The 27,711-nt window shown below is 38.7% G+C and overlaps 1 protein-coding gene across 2 annotated transcripts in view; it reads right to left on the reverse strand.

The window, feature by feature from the left end:
- The window catches only part of NBEA (neurobeachin), a 509,094-nt gene extending 487,029 nt beyond the window's left edge, over positions 1-22,065 (reverse strand). For both annotated transcript variants that reach the window (XM_086771979.1, XM_086771978.1), the window contains exon 1: positions 21,461-22,065. In XM_086771979.1, coding sequence (XP_086628105.1) covers positions 21,461-21,727 — 267 coding nt within the window. In that variant the 5' untranslated portion in view covers positions 21,728-22,065. The remainder of the gene's footprint in view (positions 1-21,460) is intronic.
- Between the last annotated feature and the right edge of the window lie 5,646 nt (positions 22,066-27,711).

Raw genomic sequence — 27,711 nt, forward strand, 5'->3', positions numbered from 1 at the left:
AAATCTCATGGGATCTGAAGGGGGTGCAAGACTGGCTTCACAGAAGTCTCTTTCAGAAGATAAACTTCTTGTTTAAGAGTATAGAAGCCTGACCATTAACTTTTCTTTAAATGCATATGAGAGAGTCTGTGGGAAGCACGAAAGAATCCTATCTTGAGGGACTTAAAAAAAATAAATTAAAAAAAAAAATCTGAGTTTAGGTGGCTTACGAAAGCATATTAAAAACTGAGTTTCAGAAATTACACCAACACTGTAATCTGTGAGAAAGGAATGACACTGACACAGAGCTGGTAAGAAGAAATCAGGAAAACCATAATTGCGCACACACAGAGTAGTGGTATCTTGAGGACAACTTCCACAACAGATGGTTGATTATATCAAGCACCGTCTTTCTGCCTGTGTTTTAGGAGAAATGATAGTGTATTTAAAAAAATTAAAATCTGAAAATGATTTAGTATGGGATTTGGTATGCGAAGAACATTGATAATACACTGATGTTATGAGTAGTTGCTAAAGAGACCAAGGATGCTTTCCAGCTTCCCAGGTTTTGCTAATGTGCGGGCGCAGGAAGCTGGGAGGTGTATAGCCAGTACAGCTGACACAAACTGGCCAAAGAGAGTATTCCATGCCATAAATGTCACACGTAGTATATAAGTGGGGGTGGGCCAGTCACCTGGTTTGCTTTTCTCTCGCTGATCAGAATCATTCTGGGATCATTTTCATGGGGTTTTTTTGTTCCGTGATTGCTGCTCAGGACAGGCTGTATCAGCCATTGGGTCGTCGGGTGGTGAGAAATTGTGCATCTGCATAACTAATTTTATATTTTTTATTATTCCTATTGTTACTCCTGTTATTATTATCATTATAATATATATTATTATATTTTCTTTTGCTATCATAGTAAACCGGCTTTATCTCAAACCATGAGTTTTCCTTTCTTCCTGATTCTCTCCCTCAGCCCCTGGGAAGGGGAAGGGTGAGAGAGAAGCTGTGTACAGTCAATTGCTGACTGGGGTTAAACCATGACAATTACTCAGTTACATTTATCTATCAGTAACTCCTCTTTCGTCAAAACCTGATCCAAAAAGCTGAGCTTCTAAATGGCCTCCCCTTCTCTGTTAGGAGTCTGACACGCAGTCACAAATTTTCACTTTTAAGGACAGCATTACGTACAAACCATTTCTACGTGCATCTTAATACCAATTATTATCGTTTCATCAGCAGTCAACTACTTAATATACTGTCATTGTCGCTGAAAAAAAAACTCTGATGCAAGAACCTCACAGCAGCTCAAGAATTACTGACTGCCACACTATGTAGTTACTATTAAAATAAATAAGCTATTAAAATTTAAAAAAAATCACAATGAAGACAAGAGGGCACTTCTTTTCTGCCTTCATAAAGCACAAATCAAGGACATGAGCAGAAATCTCAAGGGCTTATGACTGGCAACGCTAGATTCAGGCATCAAAATACACCAAGAGTCAAATCAGTACTTTCACTTAAATAAATAAACAAATAGCTTGTTTACTCAAACCTTAATCTAATATAGGCACACATTCTTACAGCAAGAATGTCTAACTCCATCAGAGAAGGGGAATATACAAGTAATTTTGGAATACAACTTTATAAATATAGAAATTGAAAAATTACTTAATGTTGAAGGGTTTTTGCCCCCCATCTTTTCCTTCCCATAAATCATTTATTCAAGTTAAAGGAAGAGCCTTCATAGCTCGCTTTTAGCACTTATGATGTATATTTAACTTGCTGATGAATGCAAGAGTTCCACAAGACATTTAGTACCATACTTGAACATTTAAGATCAATCTGAAATTCTATATGTAATCTGAGTGTGCAAAATACATGTTAAGAGTAAAATAACTTACCCATCAGTACTGGTTCTCTGGCTAAGGAAATATTTAAAAGGGTTTAAAGGATGTCTTTTACATTGATGACTAATACACTTGGAAGATTTTTTCAGAACTATATAAATCCCACTTTTCAAAGTTACTCTGGTTCCTAAATCTGCCCACCTCAATAAAATTTAACTGTTGAAGAGCTCAAGTTACCTTCAAAAAGTGGTTCTTGGACTATCTCCACCACATAATTATGTCCTCCATCAATTACTTAACAGAAGATGACGGCATATCAAACATATCAGATTTCATGAAGGGGAAGAGAGAAGTAAAAAAAATATAATTCTCAAGTATAGAAAAGGCAACTAAACCTGCTGGGAAAAAATCATACACATTTATTTTTCCTTTAAAAATAAAACTGTTATATTTGCATCTTTGTATTAAGATGCATATTTATTTGATTTGTACAAATCTGCAAGTAAAAAATTTTCCCCTTATTATATTAGCTGTTATTTACACACAGTTAAAAACCTTAATTGAAAATATCCCTTTAAGCAAAATCTACTATAGCAATTAAACTTCACGACCACAAAGATTTTTTCATTAGAACTTCTTTGTATAGTTTCCTGTATGCTTTTAAAATCCTGTTTTCACCTTTAACAGCGTATGGGCACCCAGTGGAGTAAGTTTTTGATGTTCAGAAGCCATTAAAAGAAAAAAAAATTAAAAATATATATATATATGAAGAAAGATAGAAACACAATCCACCGTGACAGGTCACAAATGAATTAACTTTTTACTTCTATTGATACTGCCTAAAATTCAGCATTCTCTTGTAAGTGAAAGTGATATTAGTAATCTAATTCTAGCCCTTCATAGATCTGTCTATCACAAATTAATCTGGAAAGAAAACTTTTACGGACCATACCCAGAGACGAGACTTCCTGATACTCCCTTAGTATCCCATTGTGCAAATAATCAGCTTTAATTTTTAGTTCAAAGAAAGTTATTTTAAAAGACTGGTATTCTAAGAAGTTTAAAAAAGAATGACTTGACTTCCAGTCAAATGAGATTGTTTCATGATATGTTTGGGTTTTTTTTTAGTCTGTCATTATTTATTCCATAAGAACACATACTTTGAAGAAATGGAGGAAAAAAAAAAAAAAAAGGGGCAAGCAATAAAATCATTCCACAAGTCCGAAAATCATTTTTCATTGTTCTTTATGAAAAGAAGCACATCAAGGATTGTTATGGAAAGAAGTATTTTGCTAAAATGTTCCACCCAGAAGAAATACTTAACACTTCAAATACTATGAACATTATTTTAAAAGTATGTTTTTATTTGAAGGAATGCAGAGATAGAAATATATGCATATTTTTCATTTGGAATTGATTTAACACCCCCCCCCCAAATCAATTAGCCCCAAATCCTGTAAGAACAGGCACAGTCTTGATGTTCATGAAAATTTAAGTACAGGAAAAAGTAATCTGCTACTCAGGATAAAAGACTACGATAGCCCTACTTTGATTCAATAAGTAACAATACTTACTTTAAAGAATTTTGACAAAAATTACAATAATTTTAGCTATGGATAAGCTACAATACTGAATTTATGGAAGCTGAAGGGAAAACATATGTAAATCTAATTGACTGAGCCTACAAAAGAGAAAAAAAAACACCCAAAAAACAAAGACTGAAAGGTTGCATCAGATACTTGGTTTCTGCTTCCTTCCCTATCTAACCAGTACTCCACAAATACAGTAATTGAAATGCATTTTCAATACTTGTTCTCCATGACAACTCGATTCTTCCTTGATTTGAAAGCAAAGCCATAACCCACTGTTTGACATCACTTACAACAAGGATTACAGTGAACTTTACTATTGCAGATCAAAAGGAGACTTTAAAAATGCAATTGTATTTAAATAGTGAAGACAGTAAAGTATTAAAAAAATGAATCTTTCAGTATATTAATTCAAATTTCCATTCTGAAGACAGACCAACCAATTGAACAATGACAAAGAAATCATTGGCCAATAAATGTCTAAAACAACTAATAGTGTCTTGTCCTTCTTTTTATGCAGTTTTATCTGCTTACTTCGAGCAGACTTGTAGCTTTTTTAATTACTTTTTCACTGTAAACAGGTCTGTAGAGTCCCTTCATCTCAAAGAAGTAAATTTTATTCACCTGCAAGTGATGTGTCACCAAAACAACCAACAAAGAAGAGCCACAAGGGCACTCTCTGTTGAGGATAATATTGTAAAGGTCCAATAAAGCCACATTTTTTAAACAAGCAACTTTTCATATTTTTTAAAAGAAAGCAAAACCAAATCTTTTAATGTATGTGAACAAAACAAAACAAAAAAGCACAGTATTTGGAAGAGATCAGATTTTTAGATCTGCACATGTTCCATCATGCTCTTCCCCAAAGTCTACAATATAATACATGTTTTCGCAATTTTCACTACCACTAATAAGAGGCCTTCCATTCTAACTTGTTCTGGGAGTCATGATTTAACATTCTGTAACTGATCCAATTTTTTTGATCTTTTGGATCTTCTTTTTTTCTTGGTCTTAACCAACCTTCACAGTTCATCTTCAAGGCTTTAGAATCCTGTGATTCAAAGCTGGATAACATCATCTACATTCACATTTTTTCATACGACAGAAGGGCTGCCAAATGCTTATATTTACATTTTTAATTTACTGATGCTCACTAGGCATTCCATTTTCTTTCATTTGTGCCATGAATTTTTAAACAAGAAAAGACGATCCAACTGAACAATGTGTTTGCAATTCATTGGTAGTTTGTAACTAAACAGGCCACACATCTGTGAAAGTCTTAACTGGCCCTGTGCAAGGAAAAAAGGAACAGTTCTACAATTTAAAAAGGACACAAAATTAAACAAGGTTAATCTCACCTACACAAAGAAAAATAAAATCTTATGTAAGCATGCATGGTATAACTACCAAACGCAAATAAAGACAATCAAATGTTTTCAGGTAGAACACACACACACATACTGGTGTCTGGCACTCAAACAAAACAGAAAATACTATATGACAGTGATAAGAAGGAAGGAGTTCAAACAGGGCTCTGATCCTTTCTTCCAGAAAAAAAAAAAAAAAAAAACTTAGGAAAAAAAAAAAGAAAAAAGTTAAAAAAAGAAATCTCACAGTAACTGTGCCATGGCAGTATGATGCTTAACTAAAAGCTAATTGTGTGCATTTTGAACATAACCACAACAGACAAACTTATGAAGTTCCTGCTCATTTGTTCATTACATTTAAATTGTAACTTACATTCAAGCACCATAACAAACAAATTACAGTTTTCTCCTATACAAGAGAGTTTTAAATAGAAGTAGCTGCCTGACAGACTTGAAAAAGAAAACATTTAATTTCCTCCTCAATACACACTTAATTATAACATTCCAAGCCAGGGTAAAACATCTCAGCTACTATGAACTCTCCACAACAACAGTTAAGAGTCTTCTTTCTGTTCAGTCAGGGACTTTAAAAGCACAATGTAGCTACAAATCCCACAAGACCCAAGCTCTGAGCCTTCTCTGTGAAAGCTGGGCATGTATGTCCAGTGGATGTGTCACACAAGGAGCACTACTTAGTAGGAAATAATCCCTAGATGCTTAAGTAAAAGCTAAAGAGCATGAAAAGTAAGCACTTTCATCCACACCGCATTGAAGAATAATGTGGGATTCGTGATACAAAAAGTTTAATACAAGCTGTTGACTGGTAACACTGTCCTCTAAGAAGTCTCTAAATACCTTCATGTGTATGAAGACAGACATCAGCAAGCTGCATGAGATAGCAAGTTGATTCCTCTCTGTCAAACACGACTTTCCAAAGGCGGCAGTGGAGTTGCTGAAGAGCTGCACGTCACTGCCAGTTCTTTTAACTGGTCAGGATCCACTGGTGTATCAGAAACAGCAAGGCATCTAGGACAGTCAGTATGTATATAACTAAACCTTGTTCATTGCTCCAAAGAATCAATTGCATTTTTTTAATTATACCTCACCACTGCAAATATTAACACAATGAAGAGTTCAGATTTCAAAAGCTGAAAAGCAGCTGTTTATTGAAACAGAGAAATTAATAGTAGTGTAAACCGATCAATCTCTGCATAAAACTAATTCTGTTCACAATGATACATGAAAATATTTAACACAAAGGTTTTCTGTAAGTACTTAAGAACTGTATTTAAAAATGTTTCCATCATTTAAACAAAATCTATCTCTCTGTGGTGGGCTGACCTCGGCTGGACGTCAGGTGCCCACCAAGTCGCTCTATCACTTCTCCTCAGCTGGACAGGGGGAGAAAAATACGATGAAGGGCTCATGAGTTGAGATAAGGACAGCGAGTTCACTCACCAATTACTGTCACAAGCAAAACAGACTCAACTTGGGGAAATTGATTTAAGTCATTACCAATCAAATCAGAGTAGGATAATGAGAAATAAAACCAAATCTTAAAACATCTTCCCCCACCCCTCTCTTCTTCCTGGCCTCAACTTCACTCCTGAATTCTCTACCTCCTCCCCACCAGCAGCACAAGGTGATGGGGAATGGGGGTTGCAATCTGTTCATCACACATTGTCTCTGACGCTCCTTCCTCCTCAGGGGGAGGACTCCTCACACTCTTCCCATGGTCCAGTGTGAGGTCCCTCCTACGGGAGACACATTCTTCACAAACTTCTCTAACATGAGATCTTCCCATGGGCTGCAGTTCCTCATTAACTGCTCCAGCATGGGTCCCTTCCATGCTGTGCAGTCCTTCAGGAACAGACAGCTCCAGCGTGAGCTCCTCTCCAGGGGCTAATAGGTCCTGCCAGTAGCCTGCTCCAGTGTAGGCTTCTCACGGGCCACAGCCTCCTTTGGGCATCCACCTGCTGTGGTATGGGGTCCTCCACAGGCTGCAGGTGGATCTCTGCCTGCTTCACCATGGGCTGCACCACGGGCTGCAGAGAAATCTCTGCTCTGGTGCCTAGAGCAGCTTCTCCCCCTCTTTCTTCACTGACCTTGGTGTCTGCTGAGTTGTTCTCTCACATATTCTCACTACTCTCCTTGGCTGCTGTTCCGCAGCAAATTCCGCCCCCCCACCCCCCCACCCCCCTTAACTATGTTATCACAGAACAGAACCACCATCACTGATGGGCTTGGCCTTGGACAGTGATGAGTCCATCTTAGAGACAACTGGCATTGGCTCTGTCACAGGGGAAGCTTCTAGCAGCTTCTCACAGATGCCATCCCTGTAGCACCCCCACTAGCAAAATCTTGCCATTCAAACCCAACACACTCTCTGAGACCAGGACTCTATGACTCCAATCCCTTAAACCCCAGCACCTTCAAAACCTGAGCATTATGCCAGACACTGTACCCACAAAGCATCATAATATTTTTTTTTTTCCTATGACATAGGATCCAAAGATCAGCCCGATTACTAAGTACTTTTTTTTTCTCTACAGCTCATTTTGATGCTTATAACAATAAAAGACTTGAGGCAAGTCTTTGTTTTCAGTCACAGTACAAACCTATTGAAGTAGAATGGTTAGTCTTTATTTACAAATATATGAGAATAAAAAAAAAGTTGAAAAAATAGTTTAAAATATTAGTAGGGAGACTGAACACAGATTAAGAAGCTGGAAGCTACTTACCATATAGCAGTATCAAAATGTATTAACAATTATTGCTAAATGCTACTTTTCTAAATAACTCTCTTGGCTGTATTAATTTTTAATAATGCCTCAGCCTTTCATCACAGTGTTTCAAAGATCTCATTTTGCTACACTAAGTATAGGCTATTTAGTTGGATTTCAATTTTCTAAACAGAAATGCCAAGGAGTTTTTCTTAAGTCAGGATTTGGTTTTAGACCACAAACAATTCCTTCCTATCTCCCAGAAAGTCTTCAGGATGTCTTAAAGGAATTTAAAATCAAAATTCACGCCAGCTGCACTGTCAGCTGCAGCTTGTACCACAGCCTGCTTGTACTATGAAGTATGTGGTCTCCTCAACAGCTTATGCTCTACAAAATACACACCTAAGGAAACTTTTAAACCCAAGATATTTCTAAAACCAATGCAGCAAAAATATACATAGCCAGTTCAGATGTACTCATTAAGCAAAAAAAACACAATCCTCATCCTCAAAAATGCCACACACCCACAAAAGCCCTAGTACCTATAAGGGGCTGGGGGAAACACAAGACTTTAAGAGATGGTAATATGGAAAGACATAACATGACTGTGGATACGGTTCAGAAAATTGAATCCCTATGTCAATAGGCTGGCACGAATTTAGTTCAGGTTGCTTAACCAGCTTCCTTACTGAGGAAGCCCTAAAATCTACTGTAACTCCACAAGGAGCATACGAGCAAGGAATTTTGAAATAATAATTTAAACAAGGTGCTCCCTAAGACTATTCTGACCTCCAGAAAGGATTTAGATTGTATCAACACTTGAAGCTTCTTATGGCTTTTCCTGCACATCTGGATAATATCAGGTCTTGGTACAAGACACATTTAGGATTGATCTCAGCCAGAAGAAAATACATTGTATGCACTGCTCTCTTTTCAGGGTAAAGTAAGCTTTGGCTAAAACTTACTGACTTCAAGTAAGTTGAAAAGCCCGTTATACCATAATTAGTGCAAGAGAAGAGCTCAATTATAAGCATTTGCAGCCACCCTAACTTCAGAGGACAGGCTAGAACCACAAACCAAAGCTGTGACAAACAATTCAAGACCTAAAGCATTTTGAAGCCCACATGTGGGCTTAGACTCTGGTATTAACAGATGCTGGTAATTCCCTCAGATACCACAAAAATTAATAAAACATCAAATAACCAGTCATTTCAAGGTCTCTGTAAATCCAGGCAGACACTGAATCACTGAGAGAAGACAACCTGTTGTACTTGGGATTTTTTGCTCATTCTGTTACTACATTTTTTTTAAATGTAAAGCTTCCTTTCAGTGGTATAATTTCTTAATAGCTAAACTTCACCTAAACAATCAACGTGGTTTTTTTTCTTTTTTCTATGCTGATACTTCTAAGAGCAGACTCAACTGGAGAAGCATCATTTTTGACAGTCTAAAAGGTATCAGCTTACACGGTTTAGCCTCATTCAGTTAAAACTTCTGCTTCCTCCTTTCCCATCTTTCCTTTTGATTGCTGCTGATAGTAATACCAAAGGCTCTTAATGCATGTTATACATGTATTTGCACTAGTTTGAGCTGTTTGGTTTCTGAAAAAGTGATAAATTGCTTAGTAAATTACACTTTCAAGAATGGATTACAGACTCAAAAACTATATTTTTAAATTACACTTTCAAGTGAGAAAAAGGATTACACACTCAAAAACTATATTTTTAACTGAACTGCAAAAAAAAAAAGTAGACACAATTTTTTTCTTAAATAGAATTTAATCATTGTTTATTTAAAAAAAAATCCACATAAGCTATTTTAATTTAACTAAATTTTCCCTTGCTATAAGTAACATTTACACTAGTAATATGGGAAATCATCACAACTGCGAGAACTGGGAACAACCTGCTTCTCAGTTTTCGGAAATACTTGTAACTATCAACTTATTCACTGAAGAATGGTCCGTTCTAAAGACAGTATCAACTCCTATTCAGTGAGCACTACATTTAAAACACCAAATAACATACTGTATCAACCGTCAAAGACTGACTCCCTCTCAGTGACTAAGCCTACACATTGTTCCAGTCACAATGTGTTTATTATTGTACATTTTAAGTTCATTTGAATGAAGTAATTACTTTCTTTGCATGAAACATAAACTATAAAATTTCTGTTATACAATCACCTTTACTTAATATATTACAGTTTTCAAGTTACATACAGTTATACGCGCATAATGTGCTATCAAACATTTAATCTATAAATATTAGACTATATATAAAGACTAATCTATTATTTTCAACTAACTCAATGCAGAACTTAAACAGTTTTGGCTCTATACTGAATATTAGTGGGGTTTTTTTTCCCCTTCTAATATCTGTAACTTCGAAGACTATGCTAATAAATCTTCTAGTTTAATTTCAATTCATGCTAAATCGTTAAAGGAAGGTAGTATTTATAGTATACAGTAAGAGCCACTCAGTATTAAGATATTAACTTCATATATTTTCAGCAGAATATCAAATGTAGCTATATTTCAAATTTCAGAGATACAAGAAAGAAAGCTTACCTACAACCGTAACTCTGTTTTGCAGAGCTGATAGACACTCTTGGGTCTGTGTGTTTCATCCAAGGCTATCTACTAACAAGCAGGCACAACAGATGAAAAGCAAACACTCACTGCTGTGGCTCACAGAGGTCTGTTTTGTTTCTTGGCTACATGTGGTGCAAATTGTCCTTTGCTGGGTTAGGCATAGCAATATTGACTGAATTATTTCTGGTAGATATTGCAGCTCATACTGTGAGATCAGGAAAAGGGTTGCTATAATCAAAAGGCTTCTCAGACTCCATCTCCCACTTTTTGGAAAGGGAGGACTATTATCTGCTTAAGGAGAATAAAGACCTAAATGTGCGAATGATTAAGAGATTGGAACATCTGACATAGAAAGAAAGGCTGAGGAGAGCTGGGATTGTTCAGCTTTAAGAAGAGAAGGTTTGAAGACTCACAGAATAGTTACAGTTGGAAAGGACCTTTAAAGGTCATCTAGTCCAACCCCCCTGCAAGGAGCAGGGACATCTCCAACCAGATCAGGTTGCTCAGAACCCCACCCAGCCTGGCCTTGAATGTTTCCAGGAATGAGGCATCCACCACCTCTCTGGGCAACCTGTTCCAGTGTTCCACCACTCTCAGTATGAAAATTTTTTTCCTTAGATCAAGTCTGAATCTGCTTCCCTCTGTCTTAAAATCATTACCCCTTTTCCTTTCACAGCAGCCCCTGCTAAAGAGTTTCTCCCCATCTTTCTTATAAGCCCCCTTGAGGTACTGGAAGATCACTGGTCTCCCCGGAGCCTTCTCTTCTCCAGGCTGAACAGCCCCAACTCTCTCAGCCTGTACTCATACGAGAGGTGCTCCAGCCCTTATCTTCGTGGCTCTCCTCTAGACCTTCTCCAACTGGTCCATGTCCTTCTTATGCTGGGGGCTCCAGAGTGGATGCAGTACTCCAGGTGGGGTCTTACCAGAGTGGAGTAGAGGGGGAGAATCCCCTCCCTCGACCTGCTGGCCACGCTTCTCTTGATGCAGCCCAGGATGCAGTTGGCTTTCTGTGCTGCAAGCGCATGTTGCCAGCTCATGTTGAGCTTCTCATCACCATCACTCCCAGAGATCCTATAAATGTGTATATGTATTTGTAGGGTGGGGTAGGGTGGGCAGGGAGTAGAGACAAGGAAGCCAGACTCTTCTCAATGACACCCAGTGACAGGATGAGTAGCAACAAGCATAGGAAACCCCACTCACATGTAAATAAAAACTTGCCATGAGAGTCTCTATCCTTAGAAACATGCAAGACCCAGCCAGACAAGGCCCTGAGCAACTTGCTCTAGGTGACCTTGCTTTGAGCATGTATTTTTTTCTGGAGACTCCAGAGGTCCCTTCCATCCTCAGCTGTTCCACAATTCTTTGAAATTTCTGTGATTTTGCTAGTTTATGAAAGTACTCTGACAATGAAGTTTAAGGAAGATGTTGTAGCATTAGTGCCAAAGAGAAGAATGGAAAGACATGATCATTAACACGACTTTGATGAGACAGGAAAATAAAAAAGAAAAAGAAAAAAAAAAGTCTGTTGCATACAAGCCCAGGACAGTATGTTGAAGCTTCTTTTCAGATGGACTCAATTCACTTCAGCGTTTGATAGTAGATGCAATTCTAACAGGCTCTTCTTCAACATCTATTTCTGCATTCACATAAGATATCAAACAATGCAATGTAGGCTGCAACATTTCCATTAGGAATGGAGTGAATGAGAAAATCTTTCACATCACCTAAAAGCTGCATAAAACAAACAAAAACCAGAAGACTTCTCCAAACCGTTTGGAGGTATGCATGACATAGCTGAAGACACAGGAGAAGCAGCAAATACGATTTCTGGAAGCCCAAAGACTAGAATATGAGGCAGGAGCTTCACAAATCTCTTTAGGGAAAAAGAATTAGAAGAATGAAATAGCTTCTACCTCCTGAGCATCCTGCTTGGAAGACCTTATTCAGTCAAATATGGTCTTACACAAACATTTCCATAAGTTTCACCTATTCATCATATGAATGTTAACAGTCAAGTAGCCATCAGAGATATGACTCACAAATACCACACACCCTGCCATTTACTAAAACAGATGATGTATTTCACTGAAGTAACAGAAGTAAAAGAAGTGGTGCTGATACTAATTTTTTGACAACTTTATGTCAGCGAACTTGCCCATGTTGAGGGAAACAATCTTATTGGACATGTAAACACTGAATTTACAATGATGGCTTTCTTGGAGCTCTCAGTCTCAAAAGAAAACAGCAAAAGTCACCAGCCATGAAAGCATAACACACCACTTCATATGGTTCTTTACCTCCTTCCTCTTTTCAGAACTTAACATAGTCACAATGCAGCTTCCAGAGGTCCCTTGATAAGTTAAATTAATTAAGATAAAAATTACAGTTTGAAGAGGGATGAAGCTGCTTTCTTCCTACAAAATTGGCTTTTTCTTCTAATTTGAAGCAACAGCTCTTGCCCCATGCTCTTAATACTTATAGAATCACTGAATGGTTTTGGTTGGAAGGGACCTTAAAGATCATCTAGTTCCAACCCTTGTGCCATAGGCAGGGAAACCTTCCACTAGACTAGGTTGCTCAAAGCCCCATCCAACCCAGCCTTGAACACTTCCAGGGACGGGGCATCCATGCCCTTGCCAGAAGTCCCTCCCCAGTTTTCTTGTAGGCCCAATTTGGGTATTGGAAGGACACAATAAGGTCTTCCTGGAGCCTTCTCTCTGCCAAGCTGAACAATCCCAACTCTCTCAGTCTGTCCTCATAGGAGAGGTGCTCCAGCGTCCTGATCATCTTTGTGGCCCTCCTCTGGACTCGCTCCAACAGGTCCATGTCCTTCTTATGTGGGGGGCTCCAGAGCTGGATGCAGTACTTCAGGTGGGGTCTCACTCCAATTCCTGCAGTTAAATAGCTGCAGCTAATGCCCTTCTGCAAAGAAGTCCATTTGCCAGACCACTGGGAAGCTCATTCTCTCTGCATAGCATCCTCAGATATACTAGTTTACATTTGCTCACATTATAGAGATGCTACACAACTGAAGCTGACAAACTCTGTAGCTACATTCTGATGTATATGTCCTATTGGAAGAGGCAGACAGCTTTCCCATTCTGCTAACTATAAAACACAAATCCAACTTTAAGCAATAATGCTGCCCTGATTCCAAAGTAATCTTTTTGGGTTTTTTGTTTTGGTTTGTTTTGCTTTGTGTTTTTTTTTTTTTTAATTGAAGGTTCTTAACAGTAAGAGTGACATAAGAAGATTTTTAGGTCACATTTAAATCAATAAATATTTTTGGATTTAGTGAGCCACAAAAAGTATTTCTGAAGAGTAAGAGCAAACTCTGATCAGTTAGGCATGAGCAATCCAAGACAGGGCTTAGCTTCAGTCAGTTCATTACTAGCTTGAACGTGTATTTCACAGTTACTATTCTATATTTAATGAAAATATATTATTGTTTTCTATAATTCTGCAGAAGGAAAGAGTCTTTCTTTCAATAGGTTTGTACAGGCTCCTTTGCAAATCAAAGGGCATGTTGTTTCCAAATTCATATTTGTGTTTATAAATATTCACATTTTCTTTTTACAAAACAAAAGACTAAAAAATGAAAAAAAGCCTGTTACAGTGGCTCTTAAAGCAGGCAATCAAAAGTCAATAAGTTAGAAAATCTTATGTAATTGAGTATTTGTCACAGAATATGACGACTTAAAATGCAAAAAAAAAAAAAAAAAAAAAAAAGAAGTGAGATAATGTAAAACAGATTACAATGCCATATTGCTGGTACTGGAACTAGTTTAGAAGGCTCTACTCATAGAATTATTATTTCCATTCTTCTTTCTACACTGTCCCAGTACTAAAAAAGCCATCAGGTACCAAAACCAATCTCACTTTCAGCTAATTCAAAAACCTAATATCTATTCTGCATAATTAAGAAAGGCTTCCAACTGTAAACAAAAAGGCAGTGAAAAAATCACCATTTTCCAAATATAGAAGTCAAGCATTTGTAAGCTGTTGAATAGCATAAGCCATATTCACATTTATGCAAGCTTTCAGTGAATTGTTATGTTGGAACAATTTCACTGATGCAACCCAATTTTAAATTAAAGCACGGCAGTCACATTATAGGGTTGCATTAATATAAATGAATCAACATCACTGGTATAAATCTCCATAACACCAAAAACTATTTAGACTTACTTATTTACTGACGATTATTCTTTTCCATGTACTTCAAAAACAGAACAAACTCTAAACCACAAAGACTACCAGAACAGAAATTTTAGCAGAGTCAGTAGGTTGATCAGAAGTTGAATCTATAGTTCAAATAGCTGAAATTCATCATAATCCTTTAGTTGAAACAAGTATTTCTACCATTAAGGAAGCAATATGTGACTCTCCACAAATATATATAATTTTTATTTTTTTTAATTGTTCATTATCTTTATGCTGAATAGCAAATACCGAACACCGTATCATTCACGGTACAGCCAAGCCAAACCTTTGCAAGACAGAAGTGGGAGGTAGATCATCAAATTCAAAACTGATGTTTCAAAAGAGCTGCTGCCTCTGATCATAAAAGCAAGTTCTAAATTCGATTAAGGCTTAAAGAAAGCTTAAGGATTCTGTCTATGCAAGAATTAATAAAACTCCACAATGGAGTATTTAAAAAAATATGACCAGTAATGAAGGATCAAATTCCATAACAAAATAAATAGAACTTCATCAACATAAACACATACTACTACTACACTGAACCTTTGGCCACCAAGCACATACAAGATATTTGCTAATGAGGTAGCTGCAATGATACTGTTCTGTGTAAAGTACTACAAAAAGCTGTAGTAATGGGAGAGCAACACAAGTTGATTTGAAATGACAGATTTATTGAGACAGACTAAGGTAAAAAAAAACAAAAAAAAGTGTACTATCAGGTAATGAACAGGTAAGATTAAGAGATTGATATAAAATAGCTTGGATAGCTTATTAAGTTAACACAGCTCTGTGAACACTGTGCACAGTATTTATCAGGATATAAAACTCTCAGTTTTGGTACTAACCCAATCAAAGATTTCATTCCACTTTGACTAAATTCAATATGGCATGAAGGGGTAACAAATGCTCAGTAGGAATGTAGAGGTGATTATGCAGGTTTTGGGTGTTGGTTTTGCTTTTTTTATTTTTTTAAGGATGTAATGTAGACAGCGATTCATATATTTGAAAAGTATGAGTGGAGACACTTAAAAGCATTAACATGAAAGAAGAAACTGCATCACAGCCTCATAGACATCAACCTCGTGAATGTAATGAGTCAAGCCCCTTGACTTCTACCCCTTTGAATACTCATCTGAAACCCAAGGGGTGGAGGGGAGAGTGAGGGAAAATATGGTGAGGAGAGAAAGATCAGTGTATAATTGAGTACACAGCTAAATGCTTTGTCTTGTAAAACACATGGTTTAAATGTGGAACCAGGTCACGGTTTTGTAAAAATAGTATCTTGATAGAGAAAGGTGCTAACCCTTTGCTTGATGCAAAGAGATAAAACATAGGTAGTGTCTTAGGTGGGAGTACAGGAAAAGGCTAAAGACTGCAGGTGTTTTATTAATACCAGTCTCAGAACTTTAGTACTTCAGTGTGACAAAAATAATAAAAAAGCCTTTAGGTATTCACCTCCCTTATAATCCATGAACTGAATCCCGTAAAGACAAGTAAGATGTAAAGCTAAGAAGAAAATAGCTGTTCAGAGTTAAGCAGTAAGGAATACTCAGTGATATGCTCCCTATGACAGATTTTTAAAAGTTATCGCCTATAGAAATGTATCAATCCATCATACCAGAACCACAGCTGATTCCAAGCCACCTGCTGAGATAGCACTAGTGCTTCCCACCCATAAATACCTACTGTCAAAGATTAGGTAAAAAAGCCAAAAGCAATCTGTTATAGTAAGAGAAATTGAGTGAACGTTCAGTCATTCAAAGATATTCTGTAACCAAAAGTAAGTCTTCCATGAAAGTATCAGATAATGACAACAGCTACAGTACTCTTAAGTAGCTGCCCATGGAATGCTGTTACAAACTCCCATATTGGATACTGCTCTTTTCATACAGCTCTGGTAGCTTTTACAGCAACTACCAGACATAGCTTAGTATGGAGGTAATATGCGCAGGATAAAAAGAGACCACTGGGACAGACTGTAACTTGGACAAGGACTGCCATCTCCAGTTAAGTATTACCTGAAACAAAAAACACACACACATACACAAAAAGGAACCAAAAAAACCAAAACAGCCAACCACCAACAAACCAAAAAAAAAAAAAAAAACACCAAAACAAAAACAAACAAAACCCCCTGAAACAAGTTCATAATTCCCCCAAACAGGAAGGCTTCCACCAAGAAAATGAAATAAGAATCTCAAACCTGCAAAGCTAGCTCCACAAGAAAAACAGAAGCCATATGACGGAGGCTACAGCTCATGAGGCCCACACTTTCTCAGAGTACAACAGCATCCAACAAACAAAAGTGATTCTTCCTCCACAAGAGGAGGGCTGTGTCACAGCATGTTGCAGCAACCAAAACTGTAAATTGGTTCAAAGAACTCAACTATCAAAAGCCAACTTCAGCTTACAAAGACCCTCAACTAATGTTTGAAGAAAAGAAGCACTAAAGGGGAAATGAAATGAAAATTTAAAAAACAAAATAAAATAAAATCTTTCTTACTTATGCCTCCCTTTACATTTTTCCTCATGACCACTACTATAGAAAGTCTGTAGGGTGAGAAAGATCTCTCAGATAATCCAACTCATTTGCTCTGAAGCTGCAAATGTCACTTGTACAAGAACACAACATGACAGAGTACTAAAAAATGGCTTACCTCTTGTGATGGGTGACTAACACTGAAGGATGGAACAGCCAAGAAAATGAGAAGAGCTACGTAGAAGCGTGGGCTGTTGTCAACAAGAACAGCAAGAGACTTTGAACTATGCCTGGTGTTTGACCTACTTCTTATAAGCTCTAGCCTGACAAAACATATATAAAAGCTTTCTAGATTGCACAAGGAGAACTCTGGTCAGCTACACCTGTGTCAGACTGAAATCTGTTCAAATCTGCCTCACGTAGTCTGTTCAAGATGCATAGGCAAGCATGTATCAGCACCAGTGACAATTTTTTAGTATCAGTCGGCTTCCTGTTCACCTTCCTTACTTCCCAAAAATTCTAGGAAATTCTAACTGGAACAGAGAAAGCTTTCTAAAAGTTAAGAAACAATGCAATTCACATAGTCACACTTGATGAAAGCTGGCCAGACAAGAGATAGTTCAAAATATGCACTAAAGGAACAATTCCTAAGACCTTAAAATACTGGAAAAGCAGAGAATTAGTGAAATAAATCAGTAAAAATAATGAAAGGAAAGGTCATTGGAGATACACTATAGATAAACTAATTAAAGCCATGTATGGAAATTTTGAACTAGGAAATAAGTGAAACAAAAATCTACTTCAAGTGTAAGAATACAGATGGACAGAATGAACCACTTCCACCTTAATATCATATTCGCTGGAGCACATTGTGCAGAACTTTATTTTAAACATCAGCGTAATACATATCCTAGGTAGAAAAGGGGTATCAAGAAGCAAAGGAACTATGGAGAATAACAACAAGCACATCTGTCACAACAATAACAACATCCCTGACAGTATCCTAAGAAAACAAATAGAGCTGTTCAAAGGGGAAAGGCCTCCTCATCAATAGAAGCACAGAACTGGTATCAAAATACCCCCAAAGAGAAATCGCTAGGAGCAATTAGAGGATTATGTTGTTTGCAAGGAAAGTCTTTTCCAGTTTGGTGCTTTGCAGTACACAAAGGTCAGTGAACACACATCTCAGACAGAGCACGCTGAACCTGAGAATTCATATTAAACCTATCGCTCAAAATAAAATAAGTATCATTACAGAAGAATGTGTAAATTACAATGAGGAGCTCCCTCCTACTTCCAAAAACATAAAAAGAAAACAATATTCTATAAAAACATTCTAGAAAAGTCTTCAGTTCATAGACTCTTAATATCTTCTGATCTTCATAGTATTAACACTAGCAGGTTTTTTTAAGGATAAACAAGCAGTTCACCAGCATTAGCATATAAAGGGTTGAACCCTCTCTCTATTATGTATTCCACTGTAATGTTAAACAATTAAAAATAACACAAGCAATACCAGAAACTCTACCAAGTGATAATCCATTAAACACATTCACCAGTATCATAGAACTTTGAACACACAGTAAGTTCAGAGGAAAAGAAGTATCACTAAGAGAAAGAAAAGCATCACGAGAAACAACTAATCCCATCAACAGCACAGGCATGCCCAAATCCAAAATACTGTCTGAGTTGAATGTCAACTGTTAAAATCTAGCAAAGCTGAAAATCTAATAACATATTAGACACGGAAAAAGATTTTCAGCACTGCATAAAAAGCACTTTATCACCTCACAGATACAATAAATCACTGTGTCCATCAACATCAGAAGGTACCATGTGAAGTAAGTCTGAAATGCAGTAACAGTGACCACAGTGTGGGGCCACCAAAATAAATTATTAAAGGTGAAAAACTGTCCAAGATAAACCCTAAGAAGAAAACTTAACAGAAAAGAATAGTGACCATCTCCATGACAAGGGCAAGCCAAATCAAAGTTTTGTCTCAGACATTCGCTGCTGCTTCCACACAGATGCAGGAAGAATGAATAGACTTATTTAAGCTTTACACCAGAAGACAGTAGTAATTTCAGATAAGGAAAATTTTTAAAAGTATCTCAATCTTTAACTTCTGATTTTCTCTGATAATAAAAGAAGTTGCAGCTATGCAGAATTCCGATACTAAAAAGCTATTACCAAACTGCTTATAAATCCTCAATATGGTATAGTATTGGTTATATGTCTCTTGGAGACTTAACATATTAACTGACATATCAAACTGAGATCTGCTCTGTAAGCACTGTCCACTCATTATCACACTCGCATCAAAAGTCATTCAGAATTCGCAGAAGTAAAGGCTGAAGAAAAAGAAGAAACAACAACAACAAAAAAAAACACACACAAAAAAACCCACAAATCAAGTTCACTCCAGCCACTAAAGAATGCTTCTAAAATTCAAAACTGTATTTTATTTAAAGTTGCTATTAAAATCCTTAATACAGAATCAGATAATGTTTAGTAGTTTAGGGATATGCCATCAGCTTTACTTTGTTTCTGCCATATTCACTATGCTTGTTTCACATGGGAGTAGATTAAGTTTCAATATACAAGCCTAAGTTTGAGACACTCACTGCCCTAAGAAGAAAAAGATTAGCAGACACAATATAACCTCCCTCTCTGCTGTGGGAATACTGACTATTGTATATTAGAGTCCATCTGTTAGGTAATGACTGATCCAGAATGCAACGCTACTGCAGCAGACTCCCAAGCAGTTTCACATTCATATACATCTCCCGATACCAAGAGCGCTGTTAAACACTCTTGTGTTCATTTTTAAACGTAAGCATAGTTTTCAGCAATAGGAACTAATTAGCAGGTAGATCTTATAGGCAAGCACTGTAAGAAGCACTGTATGTCCTCCACAGAAATACCAAAACACATTCTAACCGCCCCCAAAAAAGACAAGCCAATGTTAGTCCAGTTGCTGATGCATTAACAGCTAGAATGAAAATAAGCTAAACTATCAGCAAGAAGAATGAAAGAAAGAAAGAAAACCAGAAAAGGAATAAACATATTTGTATCTGTCATGATCTATACAAAGCCAGTTAATAAAATAATTGTGCGTCCTTCCCTTATTTTGGGTGCTATTATTAAAGGAATGGGTAATAATCCAATAAAGTTATGATGACTTGTACCACCACACTTGTACAAAAAAAAAAAATATATTTACAATTCACATTTCAGTTACGTGTCAAACAGTATGTAGAGAGGAGTGGGAAATATACCAGATTATTGTTTTGACATATTCACAAAACTATCAGGGCTTTAACCCTGTGTGTTCAGATAAGCCATAAATATTAAACTGATCCGACTAAACCATGTCTTTCCCTGCATGCTGCAGCTTTTCCATTCAGTCTGTGCTAGGTCAAATGCAAATAACTGTCAAACAGAAGACTACACGCTTTTAAAGTGCTTGAAACAAAATATATTCTTTGCATGGCTTTTCATAAAATGAGTGGAAGTTAGAAGCATTAAACTCATGTGAAACAAAGGCAGTTTCAATTAATTGCCGTTCAGTTTTGAGCAGTCATTTTCCCATCCTATTTTATATGCAAAAACTGAGGATATTTCATTGACTGAACTGCTTCAAAGCTTTACTGCAGCAAATCTTGCATTCAGGAGCAGCACCAAATTGCACATAATTGAAAGTGATTCATTTTTAGATCCACTCGTTTGGCTTCTGTAGGTTCCTCAGGCTTTGGTGTAGGTAGCGCAAAAACATTAAGTCATACAGTCCTGCAGTAACTCTTTCACTCCATGAAGTGAGCAGATGACTAAGGAACTACATTTTAGCATCTCCTTGTTTCAAGCTATTTACCAACATACACAGACCTTAAACAAAATTAGCAACAGCACTTACTTTGCAGACAAGAATGTGTTTTGGAAAGCATGGCAGATAATTAAGACATGAGCAACCCAATACAATACTGCAATACAACTACCTCTTTATTACAGACATTAAAGCGTACTAAATCCTTGCAAAAATCTCCCTCCTCCCCCTTCCTCTATAAAAAAAATACTAACTAGCTCTGAGCTAACAGGGTTAAACCCTTCACATGTTTCAGCGACTATGAAAAGATACCAGCTCACGCTGCTTTTATTAACCTTTTTCAATTAAAAACTGACACTACATTCAGGCCACTCTTCTTCCCATGAGGAAGCCACCAGGTTATAGAGCAGCACCCAGAACTCCAAACTGCAAATTATTTAATCTCTTTATTTTTCACAGTGTGAATTGCACACACTCCACTTCTGCAGGAGGCGGCCGGGGTGAGGCACTGGGAAGGGGAAGAGTGGCGTGTCTGTACTAGGCAGGGTCCTGCGTGGAGTTTAGGGAGCGCTGAGGGGGCTTCTGTCACACGCACGACGAGGAGACGAGCAGGTCGCGGTATTAACGGCGAGAGAGAGGAACAAGAGGAGTTTGGGAAGGAAAGATGGTTGGAGAATGGCCGTACGTGCAAGGAGGGACACAGGGGCAGGGAAAAGGAAGGTCCCTTTCGGGCTGCAGAGGGGCGGGGGGCAGTGGGGAGCAGCCCCGGGAGGGGGTGGGCTGCGCGGGCCGGTGCCCAGGGGCCCTCTGCCCGCCGGGGCGTCACCGGGGCGGGGTGCCCGGCCGCTTACCAGGTTCAGCACCGTCTCCACGATGTCCCGGTTGCTGACCTCCCCGACCTGGATGAGTCCGATGAGGACGGCGAATTTCATCCGGATATTGCGGATCGGTACCGAGGGGTTAATCATCCCCGCGGGGAGCACCACGGACCCGGAGCCCGACGCCCTCAGCTCCCCCATCACCGCGACGCCGCTGCTGCCGCCTCCACCGCCGGCCCCGACGGAGATGAGTCCCGCGGGCTGCGGGTCCGGCCCCGACACAGGCTTCTCGCTCGCCATTTACCCCCCGCCGTTACCGGCACCTGCCGCTGCCGCCGCCGCTGCCGAGCCGCCCGGCCGGGCCGAGCCGCGCATCCACCGCAGTCGCAGCCGGCGGGGCCGCAGAGAGCCGGCCCGAGGCGCAGGCACCGTCCCAGGAGCCGCTCCCTCGCTCCGCTATAATGAGGGATTATTATGGGCGCCGATGCCCCGTTAGTCGAAGGCTGCCCGGCCACAGCCGCCTCCCCGCTGCGGAAGGAGCGTGCGCCGCCGAGCGCGGCCCGGCCCGGCCCGGCGGAGGCGAGCGGCGCGCGGAGCTGACGGCGGCGCGAGCGATCGCCGCTGCCGCTGTTGTTGTGGAGCCCAAACCGCCGCCGCTCACGCCGCCATGTTGCCGCCCCCTGCCTGCGGTAACCGCTAGGGCGCCTGCGCCGAGCTCGTCGGGGGGGAGTGGCCGGGCCGCGTTCCCCCCCCCCAAGCCGGCCGGCAGACAGGTGAGCAGGTGCACGGGGGCCGCGCCGCCACCGCGCCGAGGCGCGGAGCCGCCGCTCCCCGCCGGCGCCCACCCGCGCCGGGGAGAGTGCGCAACGTCGGCTGAAGGGACGGGGTGGCGCCCGCCCGCTTCCACGCGGAGCCGCCTCCAGCACCCCGGCTGCGGGCCCCGCCTCGCCCCGCCGCCCCAGGGCGCCCCCTGCCGCAGGGGCGCGGCGCAGGCCTCGGTCGCGGGGAGAGGCCTCCTCCTCGCCTCCCCCAGGACCCTGCTGGTGAGGGGACCCGGGTTGCCCCCGGGTCGGGTGAGCAGGGCCCTGCGGGGCTCCTCGGCCGGCTCCTGTGCTTTCCAGTCTCTGTGGTCTTGGCCGTGGGGCTCCCACACAGGTCCCACGTTGTTGTGTGAGGAAAAGGGTCTGGATAGGGACCTTTTGAGGAGATTTTGGGGGGTTGGGTAGCAATTTCACTCTTGGCAAATGGTCAGGTTTGAGTGAGAGCCTCAGGGGTTGTGCAAAGGCTCCTGAGCTGTGGCCGTCTGCTGTCCCGAGAGTTCTGTGCTGCTTGTTCAACGAGAGGAGTATTTTTCCAGAGTTCTTATTAATACCAGCAGTTCTTGGCAGTGGTGTTACATACAGAGATGTCCAGTCAACAGCAGTTTAACCGAGCCCCTTGGTTTTAGTGGTGCCTCATGGCAATGAGCATTTTCTCAAGACTCTCCAGTATTATATCAGAGAAATGGAAATACCGCTGATGTTTGAGTAGGCTCAAATTATTCAAATTGTGATTTGAATAAAATTGTATATATATTTGTTCTACATATGCTGGAGATAATCCATCCCCGTTCAAAAACACATTCTATCTTGGCTTTGTAGTGTCTGTCATCGCAAAGCTGAATTTCACAAGTCTTGTCCCCTGGTCTCAGAATACCATTTATCCTGTCTGTTCTGTAATCCCAAATTTGGGAATTTGGCTGGATTGCTGGTCCTTCTTATACCTGGCTTTAGATAATAAACTGCATAAACACAGTGAATCAGCAGGACTCGATCACTACATCCTCCAGGATCATGACAGCTGCTCTAAACTCCACCAAGACAAGAAAGAGAAGACCTCAGCTCTGTACTGTTAGGTGCAGTAGCTCTACATACTTGTAAATACAGTATGTTATGTTTACTTTTTTTGTGAGGTTGATAGGTGCTTGACTGAATGCATAGCCCAGATGCATAGACATGACTAAAACAATGGTTAGTTGGGAATTACAGAACTAACATTATTTCAGAAAGCTGCGAAAGATGGGGAGAAAAACCTGAAGATTCATTACGAGAGATAGGAAAGCAAAAATTTTTATTGGGATGAAGTTCCTTTACAATTTGCCACCATCCACGAGTAACCTTGTATGACTCAGGGTAAAGTTATACTTTAATTTTGTATACTTGTAGAGGGGCCAATGGTTTCATTCCCACCAGCCCCACAGCAGAACTAGCTAAACTAAATACACATGCACTTAACTGCTTTACTAGAGGGTCAGCCCATCTTAGTTTAAACCCCCAAAGAGGAGTGTTCCAGTGAGGTAACCAGGCAAACCTTTGACTTTAGTGGATGAAAAGCTCTTGTATATTGCAAGGTGAGTTCTAGACACAATAACTTCCAGCTAGTGGATAACTATGAATTGATGGAGTAGTGTGTTTCAATTTGCACTTGCTGTTTCTATCTTTTGCTGAAGTAAGTCCTGTTCTGGAAGCTTTTAAAAAGTATTTCCAGAAAAACCTAGGCAAAAAAATCCTTAATTTGAAAATGTCAGTGAACGATTCCATTACTTGTTTTACTTTGCCCTATTTCCCATAAAATAAAATAATTTAAAAAAAAAAGCCAATCAAAAAGGTGTGGGAAAGTTAAATTACTGTTCCAGTCTACAAACTAACCAATTATACAAATATTCAAGTTAGACTGCCCAAAGCTGTGCATCTTTATTTCAGAAAAGAATATTCCATATTCTTAATGATCCTATCTGGCAACCTCTTAGAGTTTGGAGGTCCTCAAGTTTCTGTAAACAGAAGTTATTTAATTCTATATGTAAATATTTTTGAAAATTCAAGAATACATGACTTTTTTTTTGCAAAATTGAAATCTAAGCCTAGAACAGTCACTAAAAATTGTAACACCCTTAGGAGCTAACACCCAACAGTTCTCTTTCTTATTCCCATATCCACATCTGTATGGTGAGGCATGTTGCTCATGCTACTCTCAGCTACAAATAGTATGGTTGGAAGCTTCATGTTGGCTGACAGGTTGACCAGTTTTCTTGTTCTGATTCATGACATGACTACCGCCTGTTAAATGGGTAGGGAGCTAAGTTTTAATTGCTTTTCTACAGGTAGGTATATTAATTTGGACCTCTATTGACTTACCAACTTTTGCAAATCCCAAAATAACTTTGTAACTTTGAGATCCACTGTTAAATTTGCTTAAAATTTGTCAATGGCTTCTTGTTCATCTTTGTGGTGGAACAGATGGACCAATAGCACAATCATATAAACTTCCTTTCTCTAGGAAACTGGGATAACAAAATATGGTTTGTTATCTGTTTTATTATCCATTCTATACTTCATACTACTGTTCATGGAAGACTCCATGGTTTTCACATGTTCCCAAATGCTGGAGTAATTCTTGACTACAGCTGTTCCATATACGACTATCGATGTATTCCTGCACGTTGCATTTCTGATAAACTTGCAATCATGAGTTTGTTTAGGAGTTGTATTTGTGAAATCTTTCATTATCTAATTTCCAGTTTAGAACTTGAACTTGTTGACTGTCAATTCTACAGAAATCATATAATATACTGTATGTAGTCTAGGAAAAAAATCTTACTAAATGGTGAATTCCCAACATGTTTAATAGGAGACTCAACTCTTCCTTTAGTTCTTAAACTCATATTTGGTTTTACAAATAAATTTTTACAAAATTGCATTCTCTTTATTTTTATAAGCTAGAACACTGTTAAGAAGTAGCTGTCTTCTCTAATCAACAGCGTTTGTTTTTGATAAGCAAACTTTCATTGAGGTGAGCCATTCATCAACTCATGTGAACATTATTGTAGCACTGGCATTCTGAAAGAACAACAAATCTGTAACACTAATCTCAGCCCTGTAGTAATTGCAGCTCTGGTGTTTATTTGCTTCCATTCTAACACTTCATCAGATAGAAAATTAAAATAAGAGTACATACACTAGAAATCCTACAGAACATGATTCATTTCTTTTCTTTAGAAATAATGTTTGTCTCATCTCCTTGGTATTGACGTATTTGGTACAAAGAGTGGAAATTTGTCAGTGACAATTTCATTCATGAAGTGGCTAGTTGGGTCCCAGTCCAGCAAGGTGTTCTGTATTAGCAAATCTGGATATTTGCATAATTATAACAATTTTCAGTTCAGCTTGCAAGATCAGTCATTGACGCAGGCCTAGACTAAGTGTGGCAGGAGAGACCATGTGTGGAAGGATGCTATGCACACCGTTATCCTTCACAAAGACAAGACTGATGCCAGGATCTGATCTTGTCCCTTTCTGTACCTTTCACAACACTTGCTCCCCACTGAAATGAGAGAAAGCAATGCCTTTGCTGCCAGAGCCTGCCTTTGCATCATCTGTTCTAGATGACAGGAGGTTTCTTCCATGATATTCTTTAAATTTTTCTGAGCCTCCGTTCTCCATAAATGCCAGGAGGGAGTCTCAAATATAATATCAAAACCCAAAGAAAAACACATGTATCCATGTTCGTATGCTTGCAACAAACAGATGGAGGAGAAAATAAAGCTAACAAATAATTGTTTAAAGTTTTAGCTCAATTTTTATTTCAGTTGTAAAATAAATTGTAGCAATACTACGTTATTTCTTGGGAAAAAAAAAGATTATGTAGTCATTCAACTGAAAAAGCTTGAAAAAAATATGTTTTAGAAGACAGACTCTCAGCTACAAATAATGGAACTACTTCAGTGAATAGAGACTGCTTTGTACAGGCATATATTTACACTAAATCTCAGCTTTTTTTTTTTTAATAGTGAAATGATGTAGATCAGGACTGAATCATGTTTGAAAGAGTTAGAGAATTTTCATTTATCTGCCATAGTGGCATCAAAATACTGCTTGCTTTACCGTGTCCATATGAGGACTCCTGTTGTGTTTAATTAGACTATTCTCGTGAGTAAGGATAATGTGATTTGTTCCTGTGCCAGGCTCAGGAAGTGCTATTAGCCCCTTTCTCTTGAAAACCAGGATTTCTTATAAGTGTAAAATAAAAAAAAAGCTAGGAAATACAAACTGAAAGGCCATCACAGCATCTAAACTTACCATGCTGTGCATATGTATTGCACCAAATAGTTCCTTTCGCTGATTTCAAACTTCCCCACGACAGGGTGCATTAAAGCAGAAGTAAAAAAGCTGAAGTTAGAATTTTCTTGCTACTCTAACTGTAAATGATTTCTACCTGCTTTTTCTATAATTCTTTTTCTTTAGTCTTGAAAGAGAAAAAGCATGACAAAAAATACCTTGTATGTATTTCCAGAGGCAAGTTTTGCTATACTCTGTGCAATTTCAGAAACATTGTAACAAGCCTTCCAAGTGAGATTATAAACATTTCAATCACAGTGAAGCAGATGAAGCCAGTATGACTTCACTGATTTATTTTGATTTTTATTGCAATAGGTTATCCAAATATTTCAACTGTAATTTTAAAAAGATGTATTTAATATCTGTATGAAATTTATATTATTCAAAATTAAATTTCTCTCTGCTTTTTACACTGTGACCAGTAAAAATAGAATAGACATTTTATTTGTTCTCATGGTTGTAAATACTGCTCTGAAGAACTAATTAAATGTAGGCTTTTAGAGTAAAAAGAGGTAATAGTCTGAGAAGTAGTTAAACAGTAACCAGATCCACTTAAACTATAAATCCTACTATTAAATGAAAATATGTATTCAGTTTGTCTATTTTTTTTTTTTGCTTAATTGCTTTCATTATGGTATAATCATAGTGCAAGATGCATAGATGTAAATAGCAGGATTCATGCTATTACAGAAAACATACGGCACAATTTGTTATGGTAATGCATAGCTCTTACGTTCTTGGCTTTGAAAGGGTTTACTCCATGTTTGATTTACAAGTCTTGCTTTAAAACCGTGAGTTTGAGCTGCTTAATGAATTCAGCCGTTTTGTTCTCGTCTTTTTTATTTGTTAAAAACATAACCATGAGAGCCTTTTCAGTACTGAAATGAATACAGTAATTTTTAATATTGACATTATTATTAGGTCAATTATTATGAAGGTTAGTTATTAATATTGACCTCTTCGTTGGTTCTCCATAACTGATTTTTCATTTAATTGTTATTGATACCTCATCTTTTTGATCTGTATATGTTTCAGTCTATGTTGTTGGCTTTTGCACAATGGCAATTTGGTAACATGAGGAGACATAAAGATCTATTTTCTAGACAACAGTAAGGATCTTCAGTGAAACCA

Source organism: Chlamydotis macqueenii, chromosome 1, assembly GCF_036417535.1.
Source record: "Chlamydotis macqueenii isolate bChlMac1 chromosome 1, bChlMac1.mat, whole genome shotgun sequence".
NCBI lineage: Eukaryota > Metazoa > Chordata > Aves > Otidiformes > Otididae > Chlamydotis > Chlamydotis macqueenii.